At 32.9% G+C, this 16,497-nt stretch overlaps 1 protein-coding gene across 7 annotated transcripts in view; it reads left to right on the plus strand.

Annotated features, from left to right (window-relative positions):
* PDLIM5 (PDZ and LIM domain 5) overlaps positions 1-16,497 on the plus strand; it is a 246,660-nt gene that overhangs the window by 117,269 nt on the left and 112,894 nt on the right. For all 7 annotated transcript variants that reach the window (XM_074272910.1, XM_074272913.1, XM_074272915.1 and 4 more), the window contains exon 4: positions 14,456-14,498. In XM_074272910.1, coding sequence (XP_074129011.1) covers positions 14,456-14,498 — 43 coding nt within the window. The remainder of the gene's footprint in view (positions 1-14,455; positions 14,499-16,497) is intronic.

Raw genomic sequence — 16,497 nt, forward strand, 5'->3', positions numbered from 1 at the left:
GTATCTGATTAAGTTATGCTATAAAATTTTTAGCTTCCAATGGACTATTATAAATAAAGACAGTAAAATTTCCTTTTCCCCTTATTCTGGGGGTTGGAAGGTACATGTAATTGTGATTCCCCCCCCCCCCAAATGATTTTATGGATAAATTGTATTTCCATCTTCTAGCACAGTGCTATGGACAATAAACATTTGTTGATTAAATTGGCATTAGCCAAATTGTACTGGATTCAGAGATTTTGTTGTTAAGTGTTAAGTAGCCTTTCTATTTTGCAGTTTTTTAACTGGTCTTTTTAGACCAGACTTATGATTCTACTAGTATAGGGAGCTCCCAGTACGATACTCCTACTAATCCTATCATTACCAGTCTTGTAACTATTTATATTCTTAGAGAATTGCTTGAAGACATTTGGTCAGGGTCATGCAGTCAGTATGTGTCAGAGAAGGGATTTGAACCATGATTTTCATTGCATCCTTGATGCCTGTTAGGAATTAAATGTTCTTTCTTGGGGATTGTTGTTTTTCCTTTGTTCTTGAAGAGGTCTATGACATCAGGAAGGTGATGCCATGACATAAAAATGAATTAGATTTAGGTGAAGGAGGGCTGTGCAAGGTCATCTGCCTCACTTTCCCCTCAAGAGTCATCAACGACAAGATATATTGACAAGAGACTGGAAATGAGCCTCGATGTAGTGTAATACCTTGGCCTTTTAAAAGCAGCAGTTTTCTAGTTCTCTGTAACTTTTTGTTTCTTGTGCTTTTGAAATGCAAACATTACTCCTCTCCTGCCCCCCAATATGTCTCCTCCATATGCACCAGACCAAATTCAGATCAGGAAAGGCAAGACAAAGTCCAGTAGCACAAAATTGAAATTCAACTACACACGCTTTAGCAGACCCAAATCTGGGTCAGAAACTTGAAGAGATTAGACTAGTAGGGCACTGAACCCAAACAGAAACTTGAAGAGATTAGACTAGTAGGGCATCTTCCCCAAAGCTTGTATTTCTCTAAACTGAGTTGTGAAAACAACAGAAGGACATAAAAAAGAGAAGTTCAGGCCAGAAATTCCCCTTCTAGAAGTGAGTAGAGGCTAACTTAAAATAAAGTTCAAGGTCAAGAAGAAGGTTGGAACAATGATCATAAAGAAGTAATATGATATCCAGGTGGAGGTGAGGAATGCTAAAATATGACATTCCTGAAAGTAAAGCATCAAGGATGATAGCCAAGAATAATCTATTCATCCAAACTTGTATTTTAAAAAATGGATATTGAATGAAATAGAAGACTTCTAGGCATCCCTTATGAAAAGACCAGAGCTGAACCTCTTCATTTGTCATTTAAACACAGTTCATAAACACAAAAATGTAAATATGAGGAGAAAATTATTTTTTAGGATTATGTTCCAAAAGTTCTTTGTTAAAGGTAGTTTTTATAAAGCTTTCTGTCTCAAGAAAGATGTGTTTAATATTTCTGCTTTTATGCAGGTTTATGAGGTTTTATGCTCTAGCATATAGTTTTTGTGAATGTCACACATAGCAGAGAAAATGCTATGTTCCTTTCTATTTCCATTCAGTATTTCAATATTCTCCAGAAGTCTGTTATCTCTCATTTTTCCATAATTCTATTCATTTCTTTAATTTCTTATTTATTTTATGGTTAGATTTACTTAGTTCTGAGAATAAATTGAAGTTCCTCCACTAGTATAATTTTACTATCTATTTTCTCGTGTAATGTATTTAACTTTTCCTCCAAAAATTAGGTGCTTATATAGGTACTGATAAAGAAAGATCTTGGATGAAATTCCTCTTAAACTAATATAATAGGAATAGGTAAAATTTTTCAGTTATAACCTGGGTTATTGACTCTAATTCAGATTGCATTGCTGCCAACTTGACAAAAAAGTTGGTAAATTTTTTCCATGTAAAACATCATTGTTATCAAAACTCATATAATACAGGAAAAAAACATGGTTCCACAGTATTTTATTTTATGATAAAATATTAAAGATGGACATAATGAGTTAAATAAACCGAATTTTAGTGGCCATTTTCTCTTAAGAAAGATGGCAATACTAGTGTAGAGCAGAGACCTGGAGAAAATCCTTTCATTTCCTCATCCAAGATTCACCTTTTGGGTGAGATTCCTAATTGGTTAACAAGGAGAATTGCTTCTAAAAAAGTATTCCCCCCCAAAATGAGTGTAAACTTTTGTACTTTTGCTTTTCTTCCCAGGATATTTTTTACCTTCTAAATCCAATTCTCCCTGTGCAACAAGAGAACTCTTCGGTTCTGCACACATATATTGTATCTAGGATAAACTATAACATAATTAACATGTATAAGACTGCTTGCCATCTAGGGAAGGGGGTAGAGGAGGGAAGGGAAAAGTTGGAACAGAAGTGAGTGCAAGTGATAATGTTGCAAAAAATTACCCAGGCATATGTTCTGTCAATAAAAAGTTATTTTTTTTAAAGTATTCCTCCCCAAATTTAAACACCAAAAAAATCCATTTCTGCATGCACAGCAGAACAACTAATGAATACTTTATACAACTTTAAAAAAATTCTACGTAACACTTTTAAAACTGGCTTGTTCATCTTAATTTGTAATCCCTTCTAACCTTCCTTCTTCGAATTAGAAATTGCTTGTCAGCCATCATTTCCTACCACTCTCACATTTCCCACTCTACACTTGTCTATGACTTTTCTACCATGTCCCAGAAACCTCCTCATACTGGAAGATCATTCACACCTAGAATTCATACCTTAGAAGTATTCTGTCCCCCTGGTGGTAGGGTCTTTACCTGCTTGGAAGACTCCTCCATAATTTCCATGTAAAAAAAGATGCTTCAGGAAATTTTTTTACCAGGCTGTACTCCTCTCCACTTTTACATCATGCTTCCTTCAACCTACTTTTAGCTTAATTTTTTTTGTGTTGACTTCTCCATTAGAATGTTAGTACCTTTAAGGTTTTTTTTTTGAGCCTCCCCCTTTTTTCCCCTTGTATTTTATATTCCCAGTGCTTAGAGCAGTGCCCAGTACCTGGTAAGTACTTATTAAATGCTTGTTGACTGATTGACTGCTCATTACCAATTTTGGCAATCAGAATTGAATTTTCCTATTACTGAATGATAGATGGAGAACAAAAAAAGGAACTTTATAGTGCATCAGATTTAACCCCTTCGTTTTACAGATGAGGAAATGGAGATGTTGGGGAGGATAAGTAACTCTCACAGTAGTGTCTGAGCCAAGGTTTGAATAAGATATCAAGTTCTCATCCTCCCAGTTCAGCATTCTTTCTACTGTATTATGTTTTATACCCTGGAATAGAGCAGAAAGCTCTGGCATATATACCTAGTATTCCTGACTTTCCTATTTTAAGATTTTGCAAAAGAAAAGGGACCCCTGCCCACAATTAGAACTGAGTGAATCCTTTATTCCCTTTGGTCCCTTTCTCTCTGTCTCTTCTTCTGTCATAGATTTGTGCCAGTTAATTTCCTGCCTTATCATAGGGAGAAAAATTAGCCCTACTATTCCTCTCAGCAAGGAATCTTTTAAGAGTAACATAGAGAATTTTTGTGTCTATTAAAAGCAGCCATATTGCATTAATAATATAATGCCACATATAATACAATTTATACTTTCCTCACATCAGTTTGTAAGCTAGATTAATAACACTATTATTATTATTATTTTATCATAGATTCATGGATTTAGAGCTAGAAGGGATCTTAAAGGTAGCCCCACTACTCATTTTACAAATGAGAAAACCAAGGGACTAAAGGGTTTATTGCCTTACCTAAGGTCATATAGGTAATTGTGTCAGGCCAGGATTCAAATTGAGATTTTCCAGGTCTAAGTCCATCACACTTGGCATCAGGCCGTGCTTCTTATTGTTTATTATTTTTAGAAGGACCTATCACTTTTTAGATTTCTAAATAACTGAAAACAAAGTAGTATTTTTCCAAGGCATATTTTATGAATAAGAAATACAGAATGAAATTTGTGTACATATTCAGTTATTGAAAAATTACATATATACATATACAACATTCAACATTTCTATAAAAAGAAATTTCATGAAGATCCTTTAAAACTAATTCCTCTGCTCACTCTAGTTTTCTTTTACTCTCCCTGGGAGTTGCTTTATTATTGAAAATTGACAACTTTGCAATTAAAGTGATTAATGTTGTACCCTGGTGTTTATGGGGTATAAGGTCATTAGTCCCAGAATTGGATGTTCTGTGGGAAATTGTAATATGGAGACTCTCTACAGAGGGGGAGCCAGAGTCTTTCTCCTTTATGAATGATTGTTGACATATATTTTAGGTGTGTATGAATAAAAGAATAAGCTATAGTGAACACTGTAAATAGTGTTTTTTTAATCATCTAATTAGCACTTGAGGTTCTTATTTCATTGCTGAAGCCAAAAATTTTTATTGAATATCTATTAAAAACCAAAGAAACTTTGTTTTTTATAATATTGAATTAGGTATAACTTTCAATGCTTAAAAGCTCTGATGTTGTCATGAGCATTTCTTTTAATACAAAATTGCAGCTCTAATGTTAAAAGATGATATGTACTAGTTTTAAAATGTGACAATGTAATTGTCTCCTGATTACAACAATTGAGGCATATCACTTTTCAGTATTTTTGTATCACATCCTTGTTTCTGCAATTATGTGATTATTTTCCTGAAAATTGTACTCAGATCTGGAAAAATGATAAGCTACTGCACATGAGATTTTTGCTTCTATTTTATATTCTTTTTAGCTTTTATCCATGAATTTACCTCAGATGTCTAGTCTATGTAAGAGGGATTGTATTAAATTATTTTTGATTCCTTTCACTTCTACAATTTTCTAACCTATCTCTATAAGATCAATGATCTAAGTAAGGCTAGTTGGAAAGTACCAAGGATTTTTATTTTGGCTTCCTATTTTATAAAGTCAATCAACTTTCAGAACAACACATCCCAATCACACAGACAGCTTTGTTCCTTTAATTATGTGTGCTTGGGATAATACAGGACTACGACTGAGTATCTCAACATGATGACTTAGCTTAAGCCCACTAGTTTTACATGAAGGAAAAGGAGAACAATAAGCAAATTGTTAAGCCTATGGCTTGGATCCATTTGTAGGACATTAACTGATTTGAAATGCACATAGTGAAAAAATTTACTTGTAAGGAACAGCATAGTAGAAAGGGAGTTCTATACTTTTTACTTGTTCACTTGTATATAAAATGCAAACAAAAATGGTTGGTTTTTAAAAATCAATAGTGTTTTTAATCTTTAAACTATCAGTGTCTTTTCATTTGATTTTTATAAGATAAAATATCATTCCTTGGATAAATGCCAAGCAAATCTTTTTTTTTTTTTTAAAGAAACAGTTTTATTTTTCTTGCATCTCACATATAATCTTTGATTCTTGGGAATGAAAATTTTCTTCTATTCATATAGTAAGGTTTTCTCTTAAAGAATATAGTTATGAAAAATATTTATGTTTAATTATAGTGTTGTATTTATTCCTATTTGCCTTTTAAAATTCATAATAACTAAACTCTAAACTCTTTTTATTCTTTTTGCAAATTATTTTTCATGCCTTGTACATTCCAGTCATCTATTTTCCATGCATACATTCTACTCCCTATCTCTGGGCTTTTACATAAGTTGGTCCTCAAGCCTGACATATACTTCCTTCTCACTTCCACTTATTAGAACTAGCAGCTTTCTTTTAAGTCCAGTACAATATCACTTCCCACAGGAAACCTCTGCTGATTCTGCCTAAAATTGCTAATTGTATACTCAGAAACTACTTCATATATATTTTATATTTAATTTTTCAAGGGGCATTTGTTTTACTACTTACAATAAACTCAGAAGGTTAAAAAAAAAGTGGCCCTCTAAAAGACAGAAATCAAAATTTCCTGGCACATAGTGGGAATTTTAAAAATTCTTATCGAATGTGTGAATGAAGGAACAATAATAAATCAAAGAAAATACTCTTTGGGAAGATTTCAAGAAATCTATACTTTCTTCAATCCTGATCAACTGTAGACATGATTAAACTTTTTTTTAACTTTATAGAAGAGTTCTTAAAATAAATATCCCTTTTTAAACTGAATGAACCCTAATTAATCATTGATTTTACATTATGATTTTTGTATCACTCTTAAGTTTAATGTACTAAATGGATAAAAAAAAATTGTATAATAAACCCTGGGGATTCACATACAAAAATGAAACAGTTTCTCCCTACAAAGGTTTTATTTTCTTATAGAAAGAAACAACATATAATTAGGAGTGAATGGTAATTTGGTTTGAGATGTCATGGTCAATGAAGCCATAACGAAGAGGCAACTGCTTCCAATAGGAATAGTCACATTGGTTTGATTACTTCTTCTTTTTTTTTTTTTTCCCCCCCAGGTCCCCTGATTACATTCTTTTTTTTTTTTTTAATTTTTTATTAATTTTTATAATTATAACATTTTTTGACAGTACATATACATAGGTAATTTTTTTTTTTTTTTTTTACAACATTATCCCTTGTACTCCCTTCTGTTCCAAATTTTTCCCCTCCTTCCCTCCACCCCCTCCCCTAGATGGCAGGCATTCCCTTACTTATTAAATATCTTATAGTATATCCTAGGTACAATATATATGTGCAGAACCGAATTTTTTTTGTTGTTGTTGTTGTTGTTGCAAAGGAAAGATTATATTCGGAAGCTAAAAATAATCTGGGAAGAAAAACAAAACAAAACAAAACAGTGCTCACAGTTTATATTCATTTCCCAGTGTTCTTTTTCTGGATGTATCTGATTCTGTTCATCATTGATCAAATGGAATTGGATTAGCTCTTTTCCATGTTGAAGATATCCACTTCCATCAGCATACATCCTCGTACAGTATCATTGTTGAAGTGTATAATGATCTCCTGGTTCTGCTCGTTTCACTTAGCATCAGTTGATGTAAGTTGCTCCAAGCCTCTTTGTATTCCTCCTGTTGGTCATTTCTTACAGAACAATAATATTCCATAACATTCATATACCATAATTTACCCAACCATTCTCCAATTGATGGACATCCATTCATCTTCCAGCTTCTAGCCACTATGAAAAGGGCTGCCACAAACATTTTGGCACATACAAGTCCCTTTCCCTTCTTTAGTATTTCCTTGGGATATAAGCCCAGGAGTAGCACTGCTGGGTCAAAGGGTATGCACATTTTGATAACTTTTTGGGCATAATTCCAGATTGCTCTCCAAAATGATTGGATTCTTTCACAACTCCACCAACAATGCATCAGTGTCCCAGTTTTCCCACAGCCCCTCCAACATTCATCATTATTTGTTCCTGTCATCTTAGCCAATCTGACAGGTGTGTAATGATATCTCAGAGTTGTCTTAATTTGTATTTCTCTGATCAATAGTGATTTGGAACACTTTCATATGAGTGGAAATAGTTTCAATTTCATCATCTGAAAATTGTTTGTTCGTATCCTTTGACCATTTATCAATTGGAGAATGGCTTGATTTCTTATAAATTAAAGTCAATTCTCTGTATATTTTGGAGATGAGGCCTTTATCAGAACCTATAACTGTAAAAATGTTTTCCCAATTTGTTACTTCCCTTCTAATCTTGTTTACATTAGTTTTGTTTGAGCAGAATTTGGTGTAATCAAAATGTTCTATTTTGTGATCAATAATGGTCTCTAGTTCTCCCTTGGACACAAACTCCTTCCTCCTCCACAAGTCTGAGAGGTAAACCATCCCATGTTCCTCCAATTTATTTATGATTTCGTTCTTTATGCCTAAATCTTGGACCCATTTTGATCTTATCTTAGTATATGGTGTTAAATGTGGGTCCATGCCTAGTTTCTGCCATACTAATTTCCAGTTTTTCCAGCAGTTTTTGTCAAATAATAAATTCTTATCCCAAAATTTGGGATCTTTGGGTTTGTCAAACACTAGATTGCTGTTTTTATTCACTATTTTGTCCTGTGAACCTAACCTATGCCACTCATCAATTAATCTATTTCTTAGCCAATACCAAATGGTTTTGGTGACCGTTGCTTTATAATATAGTTCTAGATCAGGTACAGCTAGACCACCTTCATTTAATTTTTTTTTTTTTTTCATTCCTTCCCTTGAAATTCTCGACCTTTTGTTGTTCCATATGAATTTTGTTGTTATTTTTTCTAGGTCATTAAAATAGTTTCTTGGGAGTCTTGATTGGTATAGCACTAAATAAATAGTTTAGTTTAGGGAGTATTGTCATCTTAATTATATTTGCTCGGCCTATCCAAGAGCACTGAATGTCTTTCCAATTATTTAAATCTGACTTTATTTTTGTGGCAAGTGTTTTGTAATTTTGCTCATATAATTCCTGACTTTCCTTTGGTAAATATATTCCCAAATATTTTATACTATCGACCGTTATTTTGAATGGAATTTCTCTTTGTATCTCTTGCTGTTGGATTGTGTTGGCAATGTATAAAAATGCTGAGGATTTATGTGGGTTTATTTTGTATCCTGCAACATTGCTAAAATTCTGAATTATTTCTCATAGCTTTTTAGCAGAATCTTTGGAGTTCTCTAAGTATACCATCATGTCATCTGCAAAGAGTGATAGTTTGATTTCCTCATTTACTACTCTAATTCCTTGAATCTCTTTCTCGGTTCTTATTGCCAAGGCTAGCGTTTCTAGTACTATATTGAATAGTAATGGTGATAGTGGGCAACCTTGTTTCACTCCTGATCTTACTGGAAAAGGTTCCAGTTTATTTCTGTTGCATATTATGCTTACTGACGACCATAAATATATGTTCCTGACTATTTTAAGGAATAGTCCATTTATTCCTATACTCTCAAGCGTTTTTAGTAGGAATGGATGTTGGATTTTATCAAATGCTTTTTCTGTATCTATTGAGAATGATCATATGGTTTTTATTAATTTGATTATTAATATGGTCAATTATACTAATAGTTTTCCTAATGTTAAACCAGCATTCCTGGTATAAATCCTACTTGATCACAGTGTATTATCCTGGGGATGATTTTCTGAAGTCTTTTTGCTAATATCTTATTTAAGATTTTAGCATCAATATTCATTAAGGAAATAGGTCTATAGTTTTCTTTCTCAGTTTTCGATCTACCTGGTTTAGGTATCAGTACCATGTCTGTGTCATAAAAGGAATTTGGTAGGACTCCTTCAATCCCTATTTTTTCAAATAGCTTATGTAGCATTGGAGTTCTTTAAATGTTTGGTAGAATTCACATGTAAATCCATCTGGTCCTGGGGATTTTTTCTTAGGAAGTTGGTTAATAGCTTGTTTTATTTCTTTTTCTGAAATGGGACTATTTAGACTACTTATTTCTTCCTCTGTTAATCTGGGCAAGCTATATTTTTGAAGGTATTCTTTCATTTCATTTAAGTTATCGAATTTATTGGCATAAAGTTGAGCAAAGTAGCTCCTAATAATTGTTCTAATTTCCTCTTCATTAGTGGTGAGTTCTCTCTTTTCATTTTCAGGACTAACAATTTGCTTTTTCTCTTTTCCTTTTTTAAATCAGGTTTACTAAGGGTTTGTCTATTTTGTTGGTTTTTTTCATAGAAACAACTCTTAGTTTTATTAATTAATTCAATAGTTTTTTTACTTTCAATTTTATTAATCTCGCCTTTTATTTTTAGAATTTCAAGTTTTGTGTTTGTCTGGGGGTTTTTAATTTGTTCCTTTTCTAGAAATTTTAGTTGTAAGCCCAATTCATTGGCCCTCTTTTTCTCTATTTTATACAAGTAGGCTTGTAGAGATATAAAACTTCCACTTATTACTGCTTTGGCTGTATCCCACACATTTTGGTATGATGTCTTATTACTGTCATTTTCTTGGGTGAAGTTATTAATTATGTCTATGATTTGCTGTTTTACCCAATCATTCTTTAGTATAAGATTATTTAGTTTCCAATTATTTTTTGGTCTATTTTCCCCTGGCTTTTTATTAAATGTAATTTTGATTGCATTATGGTCTGAAAAGGATGCATTTACTATTTCTGCCTTACTGCATTTGATTTTGAGGTTTTTATGCCCTAGTATATGATCAATTTTTGTATAGATTCCATGAACTGCTGAGAAGAAAGTATACTCCTTTCTGTCTCCATTTAGCTTTCGCCAAAGATCTATCATATCAAACTTTTCTAGTATTCTATTTACCTCTTTGACTTCTTTCTTATTTATTTTGTGGTTTGATTTATCTAATTCTGAGAGTGCAAGGTTGAGATCTCCCACTATTATAGTTTTGCTGTCTATTTCTTCTTGCAGTTCTCTTAATTTCTCTTTTAAGAATTTAGATGCTGCACCACTTGGTGCGTATATGTTTAATATTGCTACTGCTTCATTATTGATGCTGCCCTTTATCAGGATATAATGCCTTTCCTTATCTCTTTTAATTAGATCAATTTTTGTTTTTGCTTGATCTGAGATGAGGAAGCCTACCCCTGTTTTTTTGGCTTTGCCTGAAGCATAGTAGATTCTGCTCCACCCTTTTACTTTTAGTTTGAATGTCTCACCCTGTTTCAGGTGTGTTTCTTGTAAACAACATATAGTAGGATTCTGACTTTTAATCCATTCTGCTAACTGCTTCCTCTTTATGAGGGAGTTTACCCCATTCACATTTATAGTTAGAATGACTAATTCTATATTGCTTGCCATCCTGTTAACCCCTGCTTATGCTTTTCTCCTTTCCTTCCTTCTTACTCCTCTACCCAGTGTTTAAACTTGTGAACACCACTTGCTTTTCTCACCCCTTCCTTTTTAGTATCCCTCCCCCACCTTAAAGTTACTTCCCTTATTTTACCCCTTTTCCTCACAATTTCTGTATTCCCTTCCCCTTAGCTTACTCCTTCCCTCTCACTTTTCAATGAAGTGGAAGAAGTTTCACCATAAATTGAATATGTCTATTAATACACTGTGTTCATCTCCCTCCTTTCTTTCTCTCAGATATAATAGATTACCTTTGCCTCTTCATGAGGTGTAGTACCATCACTTTACACTTTTTTATGATATAATATCCTTTCCACCTCTAGTTTCCAGGACAAATTATACATATGTTCTTTACATATTTTTATAACAGAAGTATAGTTCTCAAGATTTCTTTTTACCTTTTTGAAGATCAAACATTTTATATAGGTCTGGTTTTTTCATAAAAAATAGATGGAATTCATTTATTTCGTTAAATGTCCATCTTCTTCCTTGGAAAACGATGCTCATTTTTGCTGGGTAAGTTATTCTTGGCTGCATACCAAGTTCCTTAGCCTTTTGGAATATCATGTTCCAGGCCCTTCGTTCTTTTAGTGTGGACGCTGCTAGATCCTGGGTTATCCTTATTGTGGCTCCTCCATATCTGAATTGCTTTTTTCTAGCAGCTTCCAGTATTTTTTGCTTTGTCTGATGGTCTTTGAACTTGGCCACTATATTTCTTGGCACTTTGATTTTAGGGTCCCTTTCAGTAGGTGATCGATGAATTTTTTCAATGCCTATTTTACCCTCTGTTTCCAGAATGTCTGGGCAGTTCTCTTTGATAATTTCCTCAAAATAGTGTCCAAGCTCTTTTTTTCCTCACATTTTTCAGGGAGTCGAATTATTCTCAAATTGTCTCTCCTGGATCTGTTTTCCAGGTCTGTTGTCTTTCTAATAAGGTACTTGACATTCTTTTCAATTGTTTCATTTCTCTGGTTTTGTTTAACTACTTCTTGTTTCTCCTTGATTCATTCATTTCTACTTGTTCGAGTCTAATTTTCAATGATGTATTTTCTTCACTCACTTTTTTTTTTAATATCTTTTTGTAATTGTCCAATTGAGTTTTTATCTTCTGTGGAATTTTTTTCCATTTTATCCATTTTATTTTTTAGACAGCGGTTTTCTTTTTCCAGCTCACTAATTCTGTTTTCCTTGGATTTGTTTACCTTTTCCAATTCACTAATTTTGTTTCTCAATGATTTGATTTCTTTATCCACTCTGTCTTTAAATGAGTGGGATGACTTCTCCGGGCTCTCTTGCCAAGGTTTTGATTACTTCTTTTAAAAGAAGATTACAAAAAACAGAGTTAAGAGGGATGGGGTAAGGAGTAGATTGTGAGATTTGAGGTTAACTGGATAGGGTAGGGTAGGCCATGTATGATTGTGCTACTTGACCTCATCTAGTCATGAGAACCTGGCCCCAAATTCATGGTTCCAAAGCTGATGGTGATAGCAAGCACATCACATGCACTGTAATGGTTTGTGAGCCTCTAATATTAAGGGAAAGACTAAATGAGACTTAAGAGATCATGAGTGTGTCTGAAGTATTAATAGGGGATACTTACCACTTCAGTCCTGACAGTTGTAAGGTACCTGTTTTTACTATTTTGATTTAAAAGATGAAGAAATTAGTGTGGAGAGAGAGAATAAGAGAAAGAAAATTGAAGTACATTACTCAATAAGCCATGTTCATTCACTTTTTTATAGGACTATCATACTTTGTAGCAGGAGGCAGATTAGATTGGTTTTTAACTCAACTATTTTACAGTATTTATAGGCTATCATTTGGAAGAGAGTTTATGATATTCTCTGTTTTCTGAAGTAAGAATTAGGTAAATTACAATGAGGCTGACTGGCTTAGGATAAAAAAGAACATTTTGTAATCAGAGTTGATCAGAAGTAGAATATACTTCCTTATGTGGGTATGGAAATAGTCTGAGGCCCAAATAGCCAGGCTATCCATCAGGGATCACACCGCAGGAATACAAACAAGTACAGGATAAGTGTTTGTTCTAGATTATTTATATTTTTATAAGATCTAAAAGTCTGTGGATATCTTAAAAAATCACATTTGAAACAGCAACATAACCTATCTGCTTTCTACTTACTTAAAAATCTCTATAAATGAAATAATTTTCATTTTCATTTACTTATTTGGTAAAAATTTTTGTCTTTGTTTTGCATGAAGATGACAGACAGGGAGATCAGATGACAGAATAACTCTGGGTGTGCTAGGAACCTTCAAAACCATAATACCCAACCCCCTTATTACACAGATATGAATGACTGCTCTATTTGAACTCAGGTCTGGGGACTCAAGTTCAACAGGTTTTCTACTGCAACACTGCTTCTTTATATTTGTATTTATAATTTATTATTGTTGACTCAATTTTTCAGACAGAGCCCAATTTGGGGATTAAGATCTAAATGCTTATATACATACATATATGCATATATATACATATATATGAAAAATAAATTTATTCTTACATTTTGCTAAATTGTTACATAGATAATCAACTTGTTAGTTTTAAAAGAATTTATGATCTCTACTGTGGCATATTCTTAATCATTTCTTTGCTAATTTCAGTGAGGGGATGACTTTACAATTATGTCTTATTGTGAAATTTCACTGAAAGGAAGATTCCACTGTTCTCCAGCTCTATTTGTTTCCTTAACTTGTTGCAATAAATTCAGGTTGTACTCCCTATTCTTGTTTTTCTTGATTTCATATTTTGCTATTCATAACTTTTGTTTCCTGAGCATATACATCCTTTGAATATAGAGAAATGATTTTGTAACAGGGCTAGAAGGAGAGAATATATAGGCCAGGCTTGAAAAATTCCTCTGAAATAATCTTTAAGGTAGAACTAACTTGCAAAGTAGATGCACACATTGGCTACTATAATCCAAATATTAATTGTAAAAGTCAAAGTTAAATGAAAACTGTTGAGAACACAATAATTGTGTTGCTAGGTTGAAGATACAGCGATTAAGGGTACAGTAACATCTGGGTTTTCAAGGGAATACATTCTAAAATTTCTGCAAAGTAGGGAACTATGCAAACACTCTGCTTTATTTGAGATAGATAGAGGAGAGTTTGAGATAAGAGATAGGAGTGCCAGGTTGATTAAATAAGTCCAGGATCAGAGCTAATACCTGTTGGTGAGATAAATCATTATTAGTTCAATTAAGGAAACATTTATTTTATTTTCAATTCTTTTATTGGTGTTTTTTGTTTTTATATTTTCTTTACTTCTGATTATATTTTTCTCGGAACCATTCCCTGGAATAAAGAATTAAGAAAGAGGGGCAGCTAGGTGGTGCAATGGATAGAGCACCAGTCCTGAAGTCAGGAGGACCTGAGTTCAAATGTGGCCTTAGACACTTAACACTTCCTAGCTATGTGACCGTGGGCAAGGCACTTAACTCCAATTGCCTCAGAGGAAAAAAGAATTAAGAAAGAGTACTGGGAAAAACAGTTCAAAAAAATTAAACTAAATGTCACCTGAGTCTGACAGATATGTAATATATTCTCTACCCTATTCCCTTATCTTTGCAAAGAAAGGAGGGAACTATTCATAAATATTTTATTTTGAGATGTTTCTTCTAGGAAGAAGTACAGTGATTTATGAAATCATTTCCTTGTTTTTCTTTCAGAGCATCTACTACACCAAAGCCTGAACCTGTTTCTGTTCAGAAGGTAAGTTTTCAATGGAAAGAGAGAGAGAGAGAGAGAGAGAGAGAGAGAGAGAGAGAGAGAGAGAGAGAGAGAGAGAGAGAGAGAGAGAGAGAGAGAGAGAGAGAAGAAAAGATAAGTGTAACATTTAATGGTCTTTCTTGGGCAAGTTAATTTTAAATACTATCTCAGTTAACCCCAATGTCCAAGTTGATTTTTTTTTGTATAGTTTTCCTCATATTTCTTTTATTTAGAAGCTTTATTGTAATTGTTTTTTTTTAAACATACAGTTACTATCTTTGTTTATTGTGAGATTGGCTTTTAAAGAATTCAAGGTCTTATTTTCTTCAGAGAACACATATAAGAAAAGGTGACAATAATAAATGTACATCCAAAATCTAGGATTAGACTCTTAAGGACCCCTCAGAAGTCATTTGGTAGTAGTTTTTGTGTCCTAAAAAATGATTTCTACTTAGCCATAATTCAGAGACTTCTACCTATTCACTTACAAGACTTGACTTGTTACCCTACATTCCTACATTATAATTTTGTTAGTTGGTTAGTTGAGTGTGAATTACTCATTGTTCTTTTTTATCCTCTTGCTGTCAGGCTCAATCATAATATGGTGTCATCTTTTATTTTATTTTTTTTTTAAATTGCATATAGAAGCAGCATGGCTTAGCCCTGGTTCCACTTCGGACACAAGTTACTTAAATTTTCGATGGCTCCATGCTACTCCCTAAGACTATAAATTGCAGAGAGGGTACCATTCTGCAGTGATAAAAGAAGCTTCCTTAATGATAATCCCTATACCAGTGAAATCATAGATTTCAGTTATTTCTTCCCTTAAAGTATTCTGTTGAACTTAATTTTAAGTAAACTAATATAGAGTCAAGAATTTTTCACCTTAGTCTTACTTTAGAAAGTGAAATTTTAAAAAAAGAATTTGCTTTGGGGTGAGGTAGGTGAGCAATGGCTCCGGAGTCAGGAGGATCTGAGTTCAAATTCAGACTGACATTTGACACTTAGTAGTGGTGTAATCCTGGCAAATCACTTAACTGAGATTGCCTTTCCCATCCTGCCTCCCCCATCCCCTAAATATCTTGAAGGAAAAATTTCACTTTTAAAAAAAGAAAAGTCCTTTTCCCATAAGTTAAATATGTTGATGATATTATTTATTTTTAACTATATTGACACATTTTGTTTTTATATGCCCTTTATTTCTAAGTATATTCCTTTTTCCAGTGAGCTCTCACTTTTAGAAACGAAATTTTAAAAGGTGGGAAAATCATTTTGCAAAAATTAAACACCAGTTGAATTTAACAGCATGTGCGATGTTAATTTGTTTATTTTATTTAAAAAAAGAAAGAAAAAGGAAATCCTTGATTCTGTCTTTAAAGTATGACACAAACTATTTTTTAGACAAATGAAAAATACTAAATTTCATATTGAAATGATAAAAGGCCATACCAAATATTGGAATAAGATTCTGAATTTTGATGCAAATATGGAAATAGGTTTATGGTTTTGAAATCAGATAATCTGTCATATAATTATGGCATGTTAATGTTAATGAAAAAAAGTGGCAAAAATATTTCAAACATTTGTCTAATAGTCTAATGACTATTTTGGAAACTGATTAAAAATCACTGGACTTTGAAAATTTTAAAAAAGGAATTAGAAATATGCAGTAGATAATACTGCTACTTGCTCTGAGCTAATAATGGGCATTGTAGTACAGTGGAATTTATTAGAAGAGCAAATAAAGTTGTAGATGAAATTGAATTTCAGAACCTGGATTATTGGTATATATGGTTTAAAAAATTTTTGTTGTCTAGGTGGGACTGGAATAAGACTTAATCTTTTAAAACTTTGGATTATATTTAAATTTATCATGTAATTTTGACGAATAGCACTGTGTTCCTGCTTAATTGTCTAAATCCTCTATGAATGTCTTCAAATTGATTAAAAATACATGTTTATATTTTCTTTTGCATCTGAGTTATGCATGTTAGGATTCCTC

This window comes from Sminthopsis crassicaudata, chromosome 6, assembly GCF_048593235.1.
Source record: "Sminthopsis crassicaudata isolate SCR6 chromosome 6, ASM4859323v1, whole genome shotgun sequence".
In the NCBI taxonomy this organism is placed as follows: Eukaryota; Metazoa; Chordata; class Mammalia; order Dasyuromorphia; family Dasyuridae; genus Sminthopsis; species Sminthopsis crassicaudata.